General features: G+C 51.6%; 1 protein-coding gene across 3 annotated transcripts in view; it reads right to left on the bottom strand.

Moving 5' to 3' along the window:
- SNX29 (sorting nexin 29) overlaps window positions 1-18,759 on the bottom strand; it is a 493,450-nt gene that overhangs the window by 138,128 nt on the left and 336,563 nt on the right. For 2 of the 3 annotated variants that reach the window (XM_045460338.1, XM_045460339.1), the window contains exons 17-18: window positions 3,690-3,745; window positions 949-1,030 (exon numbers count right to left, since the gene is read on the bottom strand). The exons of the other annotated variant lie outside the window; for it this stretch is intronic. In XM_045460338.1, coding sequence (XP_045316294.1) covers window positions 949-1,030; window positions 3,690-3,745 — 138 coding nt within the window. The remainder of the gene's footprint in view (window positions 1-948; window positions 1,031-3,689; window positions 3,746-18,759) is intronic. 3 annotated transcript variants of the gene reach the window in all.

Consider the following 18,759-nt stretch of genomic DNA (forward strand, 5'->3'; position numbering starts at 1 on the left):
AAGTTGTCGTGACACAAGACGATGGCAAGAGAAAGCAGCTAAGAGTCAGTGGTGAAAACAGAGCAGTCCAGGACAGGTGAACACCACTGGCTGGAGATCAGGATCCAAGGTAAGAAAAGTAAAAGACAATAGAGGAAAAGATGGTAGGAAGGCAGGGCTGAAAGAGGCATCGGGAAATCAGGAAATATGGAAAACTGGAGTCCCACGTGTTGGGGATAAACCACCCCCAAAGCACGCACAGGCCCCTCAGTCCCCAACACCCAAGTCCCAGCCAGGAGCCGACCAGTTCTCCCCCGAGGAGGAGGAGACGTCTGCTCTTTGGGTTACGTCAAGTAACTGTTGCCCCTTCTGCTGAGAAGAGTACCCGGCTTGTCATTCAGAGAAGAACTCCTCTCCCTCCATCAGACACACCCCAGCACCAGCAGGGGTCACATCCAAACCTGGCCCATCCCACGGGTCCATCACCCATCCCTGAGGATCAGGAAGGGGGTCCTGGTCCAAGACAGGCCTGGGAGAGACACTGAAACACCCAGACAGGCTGAAAGCCACCCATCAACCCGCAGAGAGCACCAGCCCGAGAAGGACGCCTGAGCAAAGGACAGAGCGGATGGCAGCAGGTTTCCGGCCACGGGCCCGGTCATGCCTGGGGCCGCACGTACACTCAGACTCTCTGGCTGCAACACAAGCCGACAAATCCCATTTTGGCTCCCGCTGCCGAAGCTCAGATCTGCAGCGCCTGCACCAACGGGCCTGACCGACACGAGGAAGCTCCACCCCGGCCCCTCCTGTCTGCATGAGAGAAGGACCCCTTCCTCGGGGAGGCCCGGCAACTGGGAGGCTGGCGTCGGGAGGCCGTGGCCGTGGCCGAGAGGCAGAGGCACCACAGTGCAACAAAAGGCTGTCGGCTCCACCCCAGCAGCGACATCTGGCCGAAAACCAGACGCTCACCTGATACACGTGGAAGGCATTCGCCGCTTTGCCCCGCAGAAACACTGATGGAATCCAGACGTTGATCAGCGCCCGGTTTGATCTGACCGAAACCAAAGATCAAAATTAGTCATTTCAATTTACAATGAGGATCGGAGGAAAACAGACTTCTCCTCTAAGAGGCATCACACACCAGAATTTAGGACAACATCGATCATGTCTACGGGTAAGACGAAGGGCCTGGGTAGGCGTGTTCGCCCAGCCCCCAGGATCATTCTTCAGGGACTGAGTTTAAGTCTATGTGTAGTTTTTTATTCAGACACACAGTGTGTACTTTGGGATAAGAAATGGACTTTAGCTTTACAACTGAGTCAATGCGACTCCTACTTTCTCTAAACCTGAGTTTCTTCCTCTGAAAAGAGGGATAATAATTGGAGGCCCCCACGGGGGTGTGGAGGGTCATGTGACCTGATGACTGCAGGGTACCTGGGGCACCCAGAGGGGTCATACTGTCTCCTCGCTGTGCCCCTCTACACCCTGGCCCCCGTTTTAAGATCAGACTCCACCCAGGGGCTCGGGAGACCGACATCCATGGCGTGGGGGGAGGGGAAAGAGAAAATGGCAGGCTGGGATACCAGGAAGCCAGGTGCAAATACCCGCCCGGCAACTCTCCAAAACCACTGTGTGTGTGGCTCCAATGAACCAAGATTTAAATTCAAGGGCAAGTCATTTCCTGAGCACCTACAATGTATGATTTCATGATTTCCCTGGATTATCTCAGGGAATCCTCATGGGATATTTAAGGGGTCCTTCAAGGGTCCCCTTGGGTATGTGAGCTCTGCCTCACGTGACGGCTGTCACCTAGCTGTGAGTCGCTGGGTACACGGGCCCACTCCAGCGATCTTCCGCCAGGCTGAAGGCCAGGCGTGCAGGCCGGAAACCCTGTCTCTAACACCTGAGGGTATCACGAGGGCACCGCACAACTCTGGGAGGGGCTTCCACCTCGCGTTGTGCCCGGGCTCAGTGCCCCCTCCTGAACTCTCCCTCTCTCTAAGGAGCAGCCCACAAAGATGTACCAGACTTCTGTGCTTACAACACAATCTGAGACGATGGGGGAAGAGCCCGGGACTCAGTGGTCTGCCCAACTCAGGTGTAGAGAGCATTTTAGTCTCACAGAGAGATGGTTCTCTCCTGAGGCGGCATCCTTCCAAGCTCCGAGCTGAGGTGCTGACTTCCTCCACGGGGCAAAATCATCCATCAGCTCTCAAAGCTCCAAGTCCAAATGGCAATTCTGAGCCGTCAGGCTGGTTTGCACATTAATGGCACCCCTCCTATCCCTCCCCGTCCCTCCTGGAAAGGTCCTCCCAAGGGTCCTAGCGCCTAAAGTGTTCCCTTGCATCTCTTTCTGGGGGGGGGGGGGGGTGGATGGGGCACCATCGGACCCAACGATCTGCTTTGCATTCACCTTCCTGATCAGTGAGTGTGAGACACACCCGACTGGCTTCAGCATTTCTCCGTCTCGGAACATTCACCCCACAGCATGAGAACTGTTTACAGGGCCATTTCCCTCCTTGATATTAACTCACTTGTTCCGTCTGTTGTTGGCTCACTCATGCATTAAATAAATGCTGATTGAGAACCTACTATGTGCCAGTGGCTACTCTAGGTCCTGGAGACAGAGCACGGAAGCAAGACGACCCAGACCCTGCCCTCGGGGAGTGGGAGAGAGACAAATCCCTCTGGTTAGTAATTCACTGTGGTCCAAGAAGGTACTTTGTAGAATTTCCATCTTTTTAAGGTGAGGGAGACTTGTTTTGTAGTGTAACATAGGATCTATCCTGGAGAACGTACCAGTACACGTGAGAAGAGGGGCTCCTGGGTGGCTCAGTCAGTTGAACATCTGACTCTCGATTTCAGCTCAGGACATGATCTCATGATTGGTGGGATCGAGCCCCAAGTCTGGCTCCGTGCTGAGAGCATGGAGCCTGCTTAGGATTCTCTCCCTCCCCCTCTCCCTCTGCCCATTCTCCCCACTGGTGCACACTCTCTCTCAATCAAAATAAACATTTAAAAATATGTATTTAAAAATAAGAAGCAAAGTATATACTGTTCTCGTTGGGCTGAGGAACTACGCACGAGTACCCGAACCCCAAAGCAACCTGATTGTGAAACAGTCTGAAGACGAACTAAGTTCTCTAGGAGCTTATCATCAGGGGCACCAGCCAGAGTCACATCCAGTCACAAATCAGACCCATGCACCAAACCACTGCTGTTGCCATTAACTCAGGGGTTGCGAACTCATTCTTCCAGGAGACACACAGAGAAAGAAATGAGGGCAGCAGGCCAGAGTCAGGCAACAGGGAAAAGGGAGGACTGTGGTAAGTGAAAGTACTTGCCCTGTGTGAAGGAGGCGGCTGCTACTCGGCTCTGACCATGGCCTGGTAGGGATCAGAGCCCCCCTTGTTTTCTTTTTAAAGCGAAATTTAAATTCTTATGTGATAGCTTCCAAGTCTAAAATGTCAGCCAAAAAAAATAATCGTTTTCTAATACCCAAGAACAGAACCACAGCACATCTGAAGGCCAGACTGGGGCTGCAGGTGAACAGCCTCTCACTCTATGATAACCAAATTGCCCTGCGCAGACTGCGCAAATTGCCCTGCAGGGGGGATCTTTGTTTCCCCCCTGTGGTCTTCTGGGACACAAGCCAAACCACTGAGTCCTACTTCTAAAGGGGCCCTCGTGAGTAGATGCCGTGGACTTACATTTCAAAATCCGACAAACTCTGGTCTTCGGATGTTTGGCTCAAATCTCCGGGCACCTGCCATCAGGAAAGGGGAGAAGGGAGAGAGAAAATGCATCCTGGTTACCGTGGTTGGCATAATCACGCAAGAATCCTGCCTCCCAATGATGCTTACACATTTCCTGTTCAGAACACGGTGAGAAAGCAGTTACTGGAAAACAAGAAGAGACCGTGTGGAAGGATGGTTAGAGACGGTGTTGGGGTAATAAAAATATGTCACCATGAGGAATCTTGATTACCTTCACAGAAAAAGGACTGTTAATCCTATCGAGAAAATAGCAGGCCTATAAAATCGTGTAATTTTGGAGCTCTAAAGACCTGGTTAGGATCTGAGATATAAGATACCAGATGAGCAGTGGACAAAACAACCACTGCCACCATGACGAACACAGACGCACTGAGGACATAAACACAAAAGGTCAACGTCTGCCCCCAGACGGCCCCATCATTCCCTGTCACGATACACCAGGACCTGGAAGGCACAGCACAGCTGTCGCTCCTGACTCAGAAGGGCCCCGGGAGAACACGACTCGGTCCAAGAAACTCCACTGCCTGGCAGGATGGCAGGTTCCCCGTAAAGCAGGTACCGAAATGGTCAGCACCAGAAGATGTTCAATACATGGCGGTGTTACAGTCACGGCCAGGGCATGAGCTTCTGATCGGATCTGAAGTGGCCAGAATTTAAGGATGTGGATCAAAACCAAGAGGAAAGAGTGCAAAGGGGGAGGGTGTGGGCGACCGAGGAAGAGAGCATTTACTTCACACACTACACCTGTCAGAGCTTTCCTGTTACCACAATCTGCATCGTTCTTCATAACAATCTGCCCCCCCCCCCCAACCCCTCCATAGATGAGCAAACAGGCTCAGGGAGGCTGAGACCTTGCCAAGGCCACACACGCAGGAGGCGGATCTGAATTCGGATCTGTCCAACCGCAAAGGCTTTTCTGCCAAACCCTCAGCAAACACAGGGAAAACCAGCTGTGGGGTGGAAGGAGGTGAGACCTGGACCCTTTCCCGGGGGCTGGAGACACCAGAAGGCACTCCTTAAAGACACAGTGGGTTCTCTCCGAGGCAGGAAGATGCCATGATTATGGAGCCTACACTCTGGGGCCACAAGGCTCAGGGTCAACCCCAGCCCCAGCTGTTCTTGACCCTGTAGCCACGAGCAAATCACTTGCCCCCCCTGGTCACACTGTCCTCACCTGTAAAACAGGCAGGACAGTCATAGCACTCAGAGTTCACCTACAGACAAAATGAGCTGATGCCTACAGAGTACCCAGAACAACACCTGGGAGGTAGGACGTTCACGGTAACTGCACTGTACTAACAGTACGGCCGTTACGGAGAAAAGCTCTATGTTCTGTTATCCTTGACACAGAGAATCTGTCCTGCCAACCCAAAGGCCGTCTCTCCCCACAGCCCAGGGGGAGGACACCCAACCTGGGCCCTGGACAGATGTGTGCAGCCAAGCAATTAAAATGGGCTCCATGAGCAGGTTTGGCTAAGAAGCTGCTAAGGAGGGATTCCTTCAACCCCAACAAGGAGGTACATGCCTACCCCGCAACCTGAGAAAACGTCAGCTTAAAGGGACCAGGAACTCACTGGACTGGTTGGTGTGGCCCTTCTGTTATGGCGTCTGTCATTTTTCCTGTGGACGGCTGGGAAGACGGTTTAATCTATTAGGGAAGCCATGACACTGTGTCCCCCAATCCCTAAGAACATCCACATGCTCTGACCCAGATACCTCATTCCTGCGATTCCTCTGGAGGAAATAACCAAAGACACAGACCAAAATTTACATCAAAGATCATTCCTCTTTCAATGGCTGAAATTTTTGCAAATCATCTAAAGGTCCAACTGTAGAGAAACCATTCAGGAAATGATGGCATGTCTGTACGAGATGGCCAGATTAAACAAAAAATAGGTTACACGTGCACACTCATGAGGGTACAAGCATGAAAATGATTCTGGAAAAATACAGAAGAACATTAACAGTGGCTATCATTGATAATACAGTAGGAGTGGGAGTGGGGAGAGAAACAGACCACATTTGCATTGGCTGTATTTCCATAAGACTAAAATAATCTATCTTTCGAATGAACTGCTTTCGAAAAAAATTTTAAATGTGCTTTTGAAGAACAAAATAGCTTTCCGTGTGCAGTCATGAAAAGATCTCCAGGAAAGATCAAGAGAAAGCCTAAGTAGGGTGCAGGTGGGGGGTCTAATGTACTATCCTTAAAGCACAAGTGCAGAGGTAACTATCAAGCTGTATTCGTCTGTTCCTGCATTGAGAAGCACTAGCAGGGAAATTTAAGACACCCAGAAAAGGAGCACCCAGGGGGCACCGCGGTGTGGGAGTGGGGGCCTGGGCAGCCGGCAGAAGACACTGAAAATGAGGCTATTTGGGGGTGCCTGGGTGGCTCAGTCGGTTAGGCATCTGGCTCTTGATTTTGGCTCAGGTCATGATCTCGTGGTTCATGAGATCGAGCCCCAAGTCAGGTCAGCTTGGGATTCTCTCTCTACCTCTCTCCCTGCCCCTCCCCTACTTTCCAGTTCTAAATATATAGATAGTAAATACATAAATAGTAAATCTCTCTAAATAGATAAATAAGTAAACACTTTAGAAAAAAGAAAACGAGGGGCGCCTGAGTGGCTCAGTCAGCTAAGCATCCGACTTCGGCTCAGGTCATGATCTGACGGTTCATGGGATCAACCCCCGCGTCGGGCTCTCTGCTGTCAGCACAGAGCCCACTTTGGATCCTCTGTCCCCCTCTCTCTCTACGTATCTCCTGAGCGCTTTCACTTGTACTCTCAAAAACAAAGAATAAAAAAAAAACATTAAAAAAAGAAAACGAGTCTATTTACTAAATATCCTTTTACATCATTTGAGTTCTGAAAGAACGTACTGCCAATTGAACATTTAAATAAAAACGTATTATCCCGCCAGAAGAGAGCTTCTGATAGATTTTTAACGGCACAGCCAACAGCTCCTTGCCTCTGTTTCACAAAACGCTGCTTGGAACTGTGAATTCTTAAGCACGACTTAGGACGTCCACCCATCAGTAAGGTCAGAATGAAACGAGGGGAAAGGGGACACCGGGGAGAGAGAGGTCACGTGGATTGCACTTTTCTGGACTTTCTACACTGAAAGTGCATTGATCACGTAACCATAAACAGACACATATTACGTGTTAAGTGTCTCTCGTGTAACTGTGTAAAGTCAATAAAATACTCTGCCCGATGCCCAGCTCGCCCCCTGCAAAATGCACTTGGCTGAAATGCAGAAAGGCGTGAAGAAAGTAGAGACTTTGCCTTCAAATGCTCTTGAGTCCGGGGTCCAGAAAGACAAGGGGAGGCTCTGGAGGCCCAGCACCGTGCACACACCACGCTCCCCTTGGCTCTTCCACCCGGAACCCCGTGGCACAGCCAGGACTCTAGCACCTCCTCTGGCATGGCCGTGGGGCGGCCCTTGGCCTCTCTTTTCCGAGCTTCCCCCTTGACACCCGGGTCTGGGGAAGGTTCCTCGGGCACGACAGGAGAAGCAGGTACGCATACTGGAGAAGGGACTGCCAGACTGAAGACAGCTGCCACGCCATTTCGTGCATGGTGACGCCATCTTTCGATCAGCCTGGTTTCAGACTGGAAGCGAACAGAGCTCGGACCCAGGGAGCTGCACTCGCAAGAGGGAAGGTTCTGACTCGATCGACCCCACAAAGCTGAAGGAAAGGAGACCAGAAGGACTCAAGGAAAAGAGAAGGTGAGGGTGTTAAGGACAGACATCACTTTACAAGGCTAAGAACAAAGAAAGCTGCTTCTAAAAAGGAATCGATTCTCAGAAGGCAGTATTTTCTTCACACGTAAGTTAACTCTCAGGGGTGCTGATTTTTAAGAATCATCTTGGACAATGGATCTAAGTAGCCGGAAGGTGTTAAACCCTTCTGAATTAGGACATGGGCCACAAACATCCCTTGTGACCGCCCGAAGCTACAAGGAAAGCCTGGAGGGACACGTCTCTAGGATGTGGCCGGTGTCGGCTTCACCCTCAACAGGGGGCATAAAACAGGGATCAGCAACATGGATGTTCTCATTCACTTCTCTCAGGCCCTGGAGAAAAGGCGGGTCCCCGCCTGGCCTGTGGGCTGGGGACTCACGTGGCAGCATGTGGGTGCAGGAAAGGCAGAGCCCGTTTCTGGAGACACAGAGCAGCCAGCATTCCCGGATCCTCCTGGACAAACACCCCAGGTGCTGCACACACATGGATGGGCGTGGGGGGGCAGGCGAGGCTCACAGAAAACACTCTTCTGGGCTGCGTTAGCAAAGGAGCTTCCCCAGTCTTTCCCAACTCAGGATTTCACAAGCTGCTTGGGGACGGGGGAGGAGCAGAGATAGGCCAGCTCACCGTAGCCCCTCACAACTGGGCCAAAATGGAATCCAGACGCTGGTTCACCCTGCCGTTCTGACCTAGAATTCCTCAGACCTGGGATAAGGGCACAAAGAACTGAGACTTGGCCAAAAAGAGTAACAAACATACTAAGTAAGTGCTTATTTAAACAGGAAGGGAAGGAAGGAGGAAGAGAGGAAAGAACTAATCAGGCAACTGCCAGAGCCACAGGAAAATCTCTTCCCTCCTCCCCCTTTCAGAATCAGGATGCAAGTAGGGGCAGGGAGAGTGGACAGAGACACTTCCCTTTCCTTGGAGCTGCCCTGACTTCCAGTCCCGAGGGGCTGCAAACACAGACACATCACCACCAGGCATCCCCAAAGGCTTCCTGCGTCACAAAGTGCTTTCACATCAAAATCATCCCAGATCCTCCCCATCCCAGCCCTGTGGGCACAGGGGTCCCCCGTCCACCCCGTTCCGCAGGCAAGGACAGGGGGATTCAGCGTGAATCAACAAAAGCATCAGAGATGCCAGGAGGCCAGCACCAAATACCAGATCAATCAGCACGCCTTCTTGGATGTCCAGCTCAGGTGAGCCCCAGACCGCAGCGTATGGTGGAGCGAAACCACTCCGTTACCCCCAGAACCATGAAATCCAAGAGAATGGCTGTGTTTTGGCGTCATTAAGTTTTGGGGTGGCCGGACATGCAGCAGTAGGTAGCCCAAAAAGTAACTTTCCCAGGGTTGTTCGGCTGGTAAGCGATCGAGGAGGGAATGGCACTTTTTACCCCTAAAGCTACGCCGCCTCCCACTACAAAATCCCCGGTCTTTGCATTTCGCTTCTGCGAAAGGAGAAGCCCAGGAGATGGAGTAACCCAGATTCAGCCGGAAGGGGCTCTGCTGGTACAGAGACCTCGGATGGAGTGAAGGAAGCCCGGAAGGACTCAATCGCTCAAGAGCAGATAGATGTGCACAAGTGTCCACGTGAGTCTAAAATCCTAAGCCTTCCTTAACAAGCCTGTTTTCTTTGATGGGACAGGGTGATTTTTGGCAGATGCCCGGCCTGGAGGAACAAGGCACGGGCCTGACCCGGTCCAAGGCGGCTGGCTCTCTCCCAAGGAAACCCCGGGTCCTTTCCCACCTTCGGATAATACACGCGTCAGCCTAGAGTCTGAGCGGAATGTGTCAAGTCTCAGCGGACTAACAAAAGATGGGATGTTCTGCGACAGAGGTCACCTGGCTTCAATAAACCCCGGTTTCTTCCTCACCTACCCCGTGACAACCTGTCTCCAAGGGCCTATTAGAGACAATCAACAAAGATGGGAAGGACCACCCAACATGTGTTGAGCACCTACTGTGTGCCAGTGCGTTCCCACATGTAATCCTCAAATCACGTGTGCAGCAAGTAACATCTCAAGTCACGTTCCCCTACCCCCTTCCCACAACCTGTTTGTACGCCCTTCCAGATTCAGCTAAAATGTGCATTCCCGGGAGACACCCGCCTAGACCACAGAAACTAAACACATCTCCGCTGCCACCTCTACGGTTCACGCTGCGCGGCTGGCCATTAATCCATTCCGGTTAGTCTGTGTACCGGTCCCTCCTTGTGAGCTGGGGGACACGTGCACTGTATGTCACGGCAGCCTCGCCCGGCACCCGTCACACTGAGGACGCTGAATTAGTATTTGTGACTGCCGAGATGGAGAATGATGTGAGCTGTCTTTCCACGCTGAAATGTCTATTTTTAAACCGCTTCGGAGCAAATTTGCAATCCTCGTGCATGATGAGGATAACTGAGTTTGGAGTTAAGAAAAACCAGAGCAAGACAACTGTACTCTCTCTCTCTTCTAATTACACAGCTTTCAGATTTACCTCTCAGAAGAAAAGCAAAAGGCAGACGTTCTGGAGCAGCAAACCTGTGTCCCAATCACGAAATGACACCCATGGTTTACATTTTCCACAGTCACCTTCTCCATCATGGTTCTTCTCGAAAAGCCTTCCCTTAAGCAATTAGCTCTCACTTTGTGTTGCCAAACACAACTATTTCCCAGCCCAACTGTACCCCTGCTTTCTCGTCTTGTTTTTTTTAATAAGGAACAAAATGTGCCATGGCACGGCTGTCTTCCAGCGTGGCTGGCCAAGCCAGAGAGCAGACAGACCCAGGGCTGTGCTCTGAGTACTAAGTCGGCCTGGGCTTCCCGGCCCCACAGGAGGCAACCAGCCCAGGGCTGGACCACTTTCAGGCTTCTGGGTTTATCTATTTATTTGTTCTTTTGTTTTACAAACAATTAGAGGCATTTGCATGGTTTCAAAAATCAGCTGAGGTCAAAGACCCTCCGTGGGGAGTAGAGAACTGGCAATGAAGAGCTTCGGAGAGCTTTTTATGCTGTCCTCTGGGAAACTCTGGAAGCCTGAACAAATGCGGACTATTACATTTCTGTGATGTAGGTTTTCATGTGTCTGCTTCTCCCCAAAGACCATGAGGATCTCAAGGACAATATTTCCAGAGCCCATCCTGGTCCCAGGCACTTAGTAATTGCTCAATGAATATTCCCATTGGATAGAAAGATGAACACATACAGAAATGGATAGTGGCGCCTGGCTGGCTCAGTCAGTTAAGCCCCCAATTCTTGATTTCGGAACAGGTCATGATCTCACGGTTCGTGAGACTGAGCGCCCCCATCAGGCTCTGCGCTGACAGCATGGAGCCTGCTTGGAATTCCCGCCCCGGCTTCCCCTTCCCTGCTTGTGCTCACACGCTCGCGCGCGCTTTCTCTCTCTCTCTCTCTCTCTCTCTCAAAATAAATAAACAAATGTTAAAAAAGAAAAAAAGAAATGGGTAAATGCATGGTTGGAGGAGAACAGGAATTTCAGGGAAGGGGCATGAGGAAAATATCCAGTTAACTAAGAACGGACAACTAGTTTCTCTCCAAGTAATAAAGATGCATGAATTACATAGGTACATTCACCTGTCCGAGAACATACATTGCAACACCATTTACGGCAGTAAGAGCCAGAGAACTAGCAATGATACGCAATAAATGACCTCTAGGATGTAGTGTCAAATGACAACAAACACACAACACAACAGGTGACCCGAGGTACTGTTTTCATCAAGGACTCGGAAGACAGACACGCATCACACATGCGTGCTTTTGCATCTGCATTAACCATTTCTAGAAAGACACACAGAAAACTGGCAACAGTGAATGCCTTCAAAGGAAGGACACTGAAAAGCAAGGGTGTAAGGGGGACAGAATTATTTTTTACTGTACAACTTTATACCTTATCAATTACATGCAGGAGGAAGTTACCCTTTCAAAAAATAAATGTAACAACCTCGACATTTTATCTTAGCTTTTATTTACTTATTTTTTGAGAGAGAGCGCGAGCGAGTGAGTGACAGAGGGGTAGATAGAAAGGGAGAGAGACCATCTTAAGCAGCTCAGTAAGGACCCTGACACAGGGCTCAATCCCATGACCTTGGGATCATGACCTCAGCCAAAATAAAGAGTTGGACGCTTAAACGACTGAGCCACCCAGGTGCCCCATAACCTTTAGATTTTAAATTAAAAGTATTCTATGATGGGGGGAAACATGACAGTGACTCTCTCTGAGGTACAGGTGTAGGGAGTCACCAAGAAGGAGCATCAAAGAACATTCTGGGGAGACGGCAAAGTTCTGAGTTTTCTGCTACACAAGTGTGTTCAATTGTCAGAACTCAGTGAGCATACGGTCAAGATGTCTACATTTCACTCTATGCAAACTTTCCATCAAAAGCTTTTTTAAAAAAGTAAGAAACACTGAACTCCAGTCAATGATACCCTCACTAAAGTCGTTTGGAAGAAACATATACTAATAACTGTAATTTAGTTTGAAATGCATTTTTTTAAAAAAAATTGTTTTTAATGTTTATTGATTTTCAATAGAGAGACAGAGCACAAGTGGGGGGAAGGGCAGAGAGAGAGGGAGACACAGAATCTGAAGCAGGATCCAGGTTCACAAGCTGTGAGATCACGACCTGAGCCAAAGTTAGAAGCTCAACCGACAGAGTCACCCAGGCACCCCTGAAATGCATTTTTAAAAGATGAATTGATGGGATATAAAGGGAGAGAGCGAAAGGGATGGGTGGAGGGATGGAAGAGAAAAGTGTAGTCAACTGTTAATGGTGGACTCCGTGCGATGAGTATACAGGTGTTCATGGCGAAATTTTGTAAGATAACTCTTTTAAAATTTTCTAATAGAATGTTAGGAAAAAACAAGTTTTGATCAACCACGTAGAACAAGGGAATTAGCTTTCTAGTCTCTGCAGAGAAAATGACAAGATATTGCTGTCTTACGAGGAAAATATCAGTTTACAGCTTAAAAACGTTGGAGAGAAAGTATTATAGAAGTGTGTCGGGTGGTTAATAAAACTACTTTGTTTCTCTGGATTCTGAGACATTAGTGGTATTTATCACGGGTTTAAAAATGAAAATGTGTTGTGATTGATCAAATTTGTTTTTTTTTTTTTTAAAGGAATGGATTGGGGCACCTGGGTGGCTCAGTAGGTTAAGCGTCCGACTCTTGATTTCGGCTCAAGCATGATCTTACGGTTCATGGGATCAAACCCCACGTTGGCTTCTGTGCTGATGGCCCGGAGCCTACCTGGGATTCTATCTATGCCCCCCTCCCTGGCTCAAGTGTGTTTTGACGGGTGTGTGTGTGTGTGTGTGTGTGTGTGTGCATGTGCACACATGCACATGTGCTCTTTCAAAAACAAATCACTGTAAAAGGTAAAAACATGACTGGGTCGGGACATGGGTCAGCTGGGATGGAGCTGACTTCACCTGTGGCCAAGAACAAGCCTCTACCCTTCTCTGAGCCCTCCTTCCTGTTGCAGAAAAGGGCAAAAGCACCTGCCCCGTGGGGCTGCCGGGAGGGCTCAGAAGGCCCCCCCCCCAGGACCTACCCCACCGAGCATCTGGCGGAGAACAGACACCCCCCGCTAAGCGGCAACCACTCCCATCATTCATGGGTGGAGTTCAAGGGTGCTGCACAGACAGAAGGTCAGGACCCAGCAGCTCTCACCCATGAGTGAAGGGCCAACTGCCCCATTCTACAGACACACACACCTGCCAGCACTGAGATGTTTGGTCCACCAATCCATGCTAAGTTCCTCTTAAGGGCCAGACACTCTGGTACCAGGGAGGCGACAGCCAGCAGGGACAAAGCCCTGTGGCTCACATAGCCTACAATCCGTAAGGAGAGACGGTCTCCAGATAAACCCATCCATGCCATTAAGTGTCCAGGTCCGCGCAGAAGCAAGGGGTAAGTAAGGCTTCCAGGAGGGGGAAGGGCAAAGCGGCTGGAGAGGAGGCTGAAACACGAGGGAAAACAGCAGGACTCTGGTCCTCGCTCGGACAGTGAGAAGTCCCGACGGGAGGGAAGCGAGGGAAGCCTGGGCCAGCTGGAGTTTCGCTCAGTCTCTGCGGCCACAGAGCGGTGGCTGGAGGCCGGCAGGAGGGAACAGCCAGGGGGCCCCCGCACACACTTCTCACACACATCCCTGATCATGAGTGCGTACAGGGTCATTTGCCACCCTCTCTGCCTTTCCATCGACAGACTGTTGTAAGGCTCGCCTGTAAGAGAGTACAAATCACCAACTGTCTACAGTTTCTCTGGGCTTCCTTAACTTACCAGGACATAAAGCAATTCTTCAGAATCCTCAGCAATCTCCAGTGAAAGGTGTAGGAGAGCTGGGAGCACCAGCTAATCTGAGCTCACTCCTGCTACAGAGGAGGCCCCTGAGGCCCGGGGGGTGGGGGGGAGCTGGGACACACGGCCTCACCGGGGCTCCTCACTGCAGGCTCCTATAACCTCACACCACGTGCGGGCAGTGGGAAGGTGCTTACCTGCTCCTGACAGGTTCCCAGCTTTCTAGTAGCTGTGTCCCTCCCCCAGGCCCACTTTAGCAGGAGAAGGTTCCTCTTTGATCGGACCCCCACTTCGCATATCTAAGGAAGAGATCCTCTTAAACAAAGAGTTAAAAAAGCGTGATGTTTTCAAGAAGAAAAACGTTCAGAAACCATTAAGGAACCGCCTCATTCATTCTCATTTCACCCTTACCTCCCATGGAGCAGCCAGAGAAAACGAGGCACAGGGCAACCAGGAGGTGCAAACACGAGCATCCAAAGCCGGCCTCGCTAGGATCGTGGGTAAGTGGAGTGTGCGTTCAGGACTTCCCCAAGCACGCGCAGACACAACCGTGATGGTCACTTAGAGCCCAGCAGGGGCCACCAAGCAGCACTCAGGAGCAGTAACAGGTACTGTGGATGTTAGAGCACCAGGTCTGAGCAGCTCAGTATCACCCAGCAGCGGATGAGGGTACGTCTGGGTGAACCCATTGGAGACATCAGACTACAGGGACAACAGAAGGTTCCTGCCACGTCTATCACCTCTGATGCTGTCTCCTTGCAAACAGCACCCCCTTCTACCACCCAGCCCCTTGAGTGCACAAGGGTAGGCGTGTCGCTGGGGCAACCCTCCAGGGCAGAGACAGTGGCACATTCACGTTGCCAATTCGAGCCTGAAACCCAGGGCCTCCCCATACAGCAGATCAGGGACCGGCACACCACAGCCCGTGGGCCAATCCCAGCCTGCTTTGGTAGATAAATTCTCGCTGGAACACAGGGATGCTTGTACAACCTTTATCATCTAGGGCGGCCTTCACGTTACCTCCACAAGGTCGAGCAACTGTGACAGAAACAGTGTGGCCCGCCTTCCTAAAACACGTGCTATCTGGGCATTTACAGAGAAACTTGGCCAACTCCTGATCCACTTGATGACGGAACAGCCAGAGAAAAATTACTGGTAATTTCAGGGTAACAGTCAACTCTTCTTGGCGGGGAGGAGCGAATGATTTGATTTCCACAGCCCAATGAAATGATTCTCAGAGGCTAAAGAACGAAAGGAGGGCCTGGATCGTGCCCGAGAGGACTGATGATAAATGGCATTTAGAGATCCGGTCACTAATTCGCTTTTAGCCATGAAATGCCCAGAGGGAGCTCTCAGTAGATGGTGTCCCACATCCTGCCAGAGGCTCAGAGAGGCTGAGTGACGCGCCCAGGGACACGGCGAGAATTCAAAGCCAGGTCTGGCTGAATTCCAGGCCGCGTTCTTTCCACTACACCTGCTGCCTCTCCACCAAGAAACGCGGGTCCAAAACAAGCATACAGGCTCATCTGGGAAGGAAGGAACCCAGAAGACTGAGCGCCTCTGAAAGGCGGCTTCTTGTAACGAGCAAAGAAGGCGCTTGGGTGGTTAGAGCACGGCGCGCCCAGGCGGGCTGCCGCCAACGACACACAGGGACAGTATTTTCACCGTCGCGAGCGCAGCGATCCCATCAGCACTGAGCAGGCGCTGCTCATGTTCAAGTAAAAGCGAGATGGCTCTGGAATGTCTCCTCCGGGGGTCTCACTTCTGCTTACAAACACATGAGAGCCACACCCTGGACGCCGCTTCAGGCACCTGGGGGCAGGGGTAGAGGGGTCTGCTCCTCAGGAAGCTCTGTACTGATCACTTTGGGCTGCAGAGGTCCTCGGGGACACACAGGGCCTGCTGTCCTAAGGTAAGGCAGACCTGGGTCTCGCCACTTACTAACCAAGAATCCCTGTGCCCTGGTCTCCTGGTCTGTAAATTGGAGCCAACACCCACGACCTCGTCATGTCTGCACCCTGCCCAGGGCACTGCCACTCTGCTTCCGGAGCAAGCTCTCAGTTACGTGCCACTCGTCACCCTCCCATCCCAAGCCGCCCTCCCGCCTCCCTGCACAAGGACAACAGGAAAGCCGTCACAGGCGGCTCACAACCTCAGTCTTTCCCTTGGGCTCATGTTTGATCAGAACCCATTTTCCACTTTTCACAACGCACCCCATCTCCTCATCTGTCGGGGGCCCCTCGGGGCCCGCTCACCGGCCACGCCTGAGTGTGCCAGCCCAAAGAGCGAAATAAAACCAGCCCAGGATCCTCTCAGTCCACAAAATCACCCACGATGGCTTCAAAGTGGCACATCTCCTGGCATCAGGACCCGCAAGAACTCTCCCCCAGGGGCGCCCCTGCAGGTGACGGGGACACTAAGGAGCAGGTGTGTTCGGCAAGCTTCCTGTGCCGAGCGGCCTCCCCAAATGCATCCCGGTGGCTCCCGTCTCCTGACCTTCCTGCCCCAGCATGGCCCCCTTCCCCTGAGCGTGGGGGCCCTGGTGACTGGCTCCTAATGAAGAGGGAGGGTAGAGGTGGTGGGGTGCTACTTCCCCGAGTGGTTACAGGTAACCCCCGTCTTCCTCGTGTCGGCCGCTTTCTGGGCTTGCTGACTTCGATGAGGCAAATGGCCGCAATAAACCCGTGTCGGGAGGAAGGAGGGTGGCCTCCAGTCCACAGTCCAACAGGGACTGAGCCTCTGGGTCTGACAGGCCGCGAGAAACAGAGTCCTGCCAGCAACCACACTCGAGAGCCAGGAAGCAGACCCTTCCCGGCCCGGGGCCTCGCGAAGTCTGCAGCCGGGGAGGCTGACGGCCAAGGGCACCCGGCTTCCTGCGAAACCATAAAGTACAGTTATTTCAAGATGCTGTTTCTGCCTCTAAGTTCTGGGACCACTTGCCACGCGGAGATGGATAACCAGCAGAATCCCCGAGATGTGCTAACGAGCTGTGGGCGCTGTTTCCGGGCTACCCTTGAGGGGGAATCAGCTCCAGGGATCCTGTGGGAGCCAAAATACCGGGGCCTCAAATGCTGACACTGTGATCGAGCCGAGCCCATCAAGAGGCACCAGCACGACTGCGCCACACTCATGTACCATCTGCTCTACTGTTTACTAATGTAGTTTCTCAAATCAACCCGCCTTTTTTCTTACAAAGTCTACTTAAAAATGGAATCACTCTAGCAAAGAGCCGATCGATGTTACTTGCTATATATAGAAAGCCAAAGCCAACGAGCGCAACTTTCTGAAATTCAAAGCGTCAGTGGTTCTGACCCCTGCCTGCCTTAGAAGCGCCAAGGGATGTCCTGGCCGCGCTTCAGAGACACCCCTCCAGCTGACCTGGGGTTGAGCCACAGCATCTAGACTTCTAGACGCCACAGCCGACCAGCACCCTGCCCCTGAGGCCCCTGTTCACTGTGTGAGGGGGTCACGGAAGCAGTCAAGACACCAGCACTGCTGAAAGCCCCAGGCAAAGAAAACCACTCCCCTCCCTTGCAGGGCCCATGTTAGTTAACACTGGGCTCATGAGCCACTTGAAATGATCCCGCCTAAGAGCAGGACCACATGCCTCACACCTTGGGGAGCGTGGATCCGAGGACCGGGCGTTCCTCCCTGCTGTGTCCTCTCAGAACACTGAGATGTGGAACAGCAGACACCCCCAGGCTAGGGGCAGACCTCAGCGCACGTGGGGTCTCCTCCACAATGCAGGCTGAGGGTCCAGGAGACAGTCTGGGACCTGTTCTCTGCATCGCCAGTGCCCTGGTCAGCCCCCAACTCACAGAGGGCGCTAACTAACGAGGCACCATCCACACTCGATCTGGGGGATGGACAAGACTGGGACCAGCATCCGGGGGGAGAAGCAATGTTCCAGAGGAGGGGCTGGGGGGCAGAAGGGGCATGTCTTCCCCAGCAAGCCCTTACTCTCCCAAGAGTTGTCTCTCCAATTAAGCTCTGGCTTATTCTGACGAGCCACGGAGGAAAGCACGAGTTCGCGCTGTGACTGATGGATAATTTCATACTCAAATTGGAAACCGTTTAAATCGAGACCATCAGGAAAATCAGGGGCGGGAGACATATGATAGCTCCTCACACATGACAGCAAACAAAAAAAGAAAACAGCAATGTTGATCGTCTTGTGACACATAAATCTACAGTCCCTTGCTGGCGTAGGCAACTGGCATAGAATGTTTAGCTTGAGGCAAATTCACCGAGTATTTCCTGGGCATCCAAACTTCAGACGCTACAGTGAGGAGCGGAAACTAATATGTATTCATTCAACAAATACTTAAAAGTCTCTACCCGGAGCTGGGGACACAGTCGAGTATAAAGGGATTAAGGGGAAGACAGCAATTAAACAACTCTACCCCGAGCAGGGTAAGTGCTATGTAGAAACACAAAGCACGGGGGTGCTATTTTATTAGGGTGATGACAAGGCGGTATCTGACCCCCTGCCGTGCATGATTGAGAAGCGTTATCTCCTTTAACTCAAGCCTCATACAACTCTCTCTGGTGGGCATCCCCAGTCCTGCTTAACTTTTTGATTTTTAGTTTATTTATTTTGAGAGAAAGAGACAGAGCGCGAGCAGGGAGAGGGGCAGAGAGAGAGGGAGACACAGAATCCCAAGCAGGCTCCAGGCTCTGAGCTGTCAGCACAGAGCCCGGCGTGGGGCTCGAACCCACGAACTGTGATATCATGACGTGAGCTGAAGTCGGATGCTTAACCGACTGAGCCATCCAGATGCCTCCCAGTCCTCTTTACAGACGAGCACAAGAAGACTGAGAAAAGCAGATACTTACCAGCTCGGTCCCTTATTCGTCACAAGGACTCAGGGACAGTATCTATTTCACTTGCACCTTTATTTCCTCATCCCTAAAAGGGATAGGAGAGCACTTACTCGGGCTTGCTGCTGGAAGTA

Source organism: Leopardus geoffroyi, chromosome E3, assembly GCF_018350155.1.
Source record: "Leopardus geoffroyi isolate Oge1 chromosome E3, O.geoffroyi_Oge1_pat1.0, whole genome shotgun sequence".
NCBI classification, from domain to species: domain Eukaryota; kingdom Metazoa; phylum Chordata; class Mammalia; order Carnivora; family Felidae; genus Leopardus; species Leopardus geoffroyi.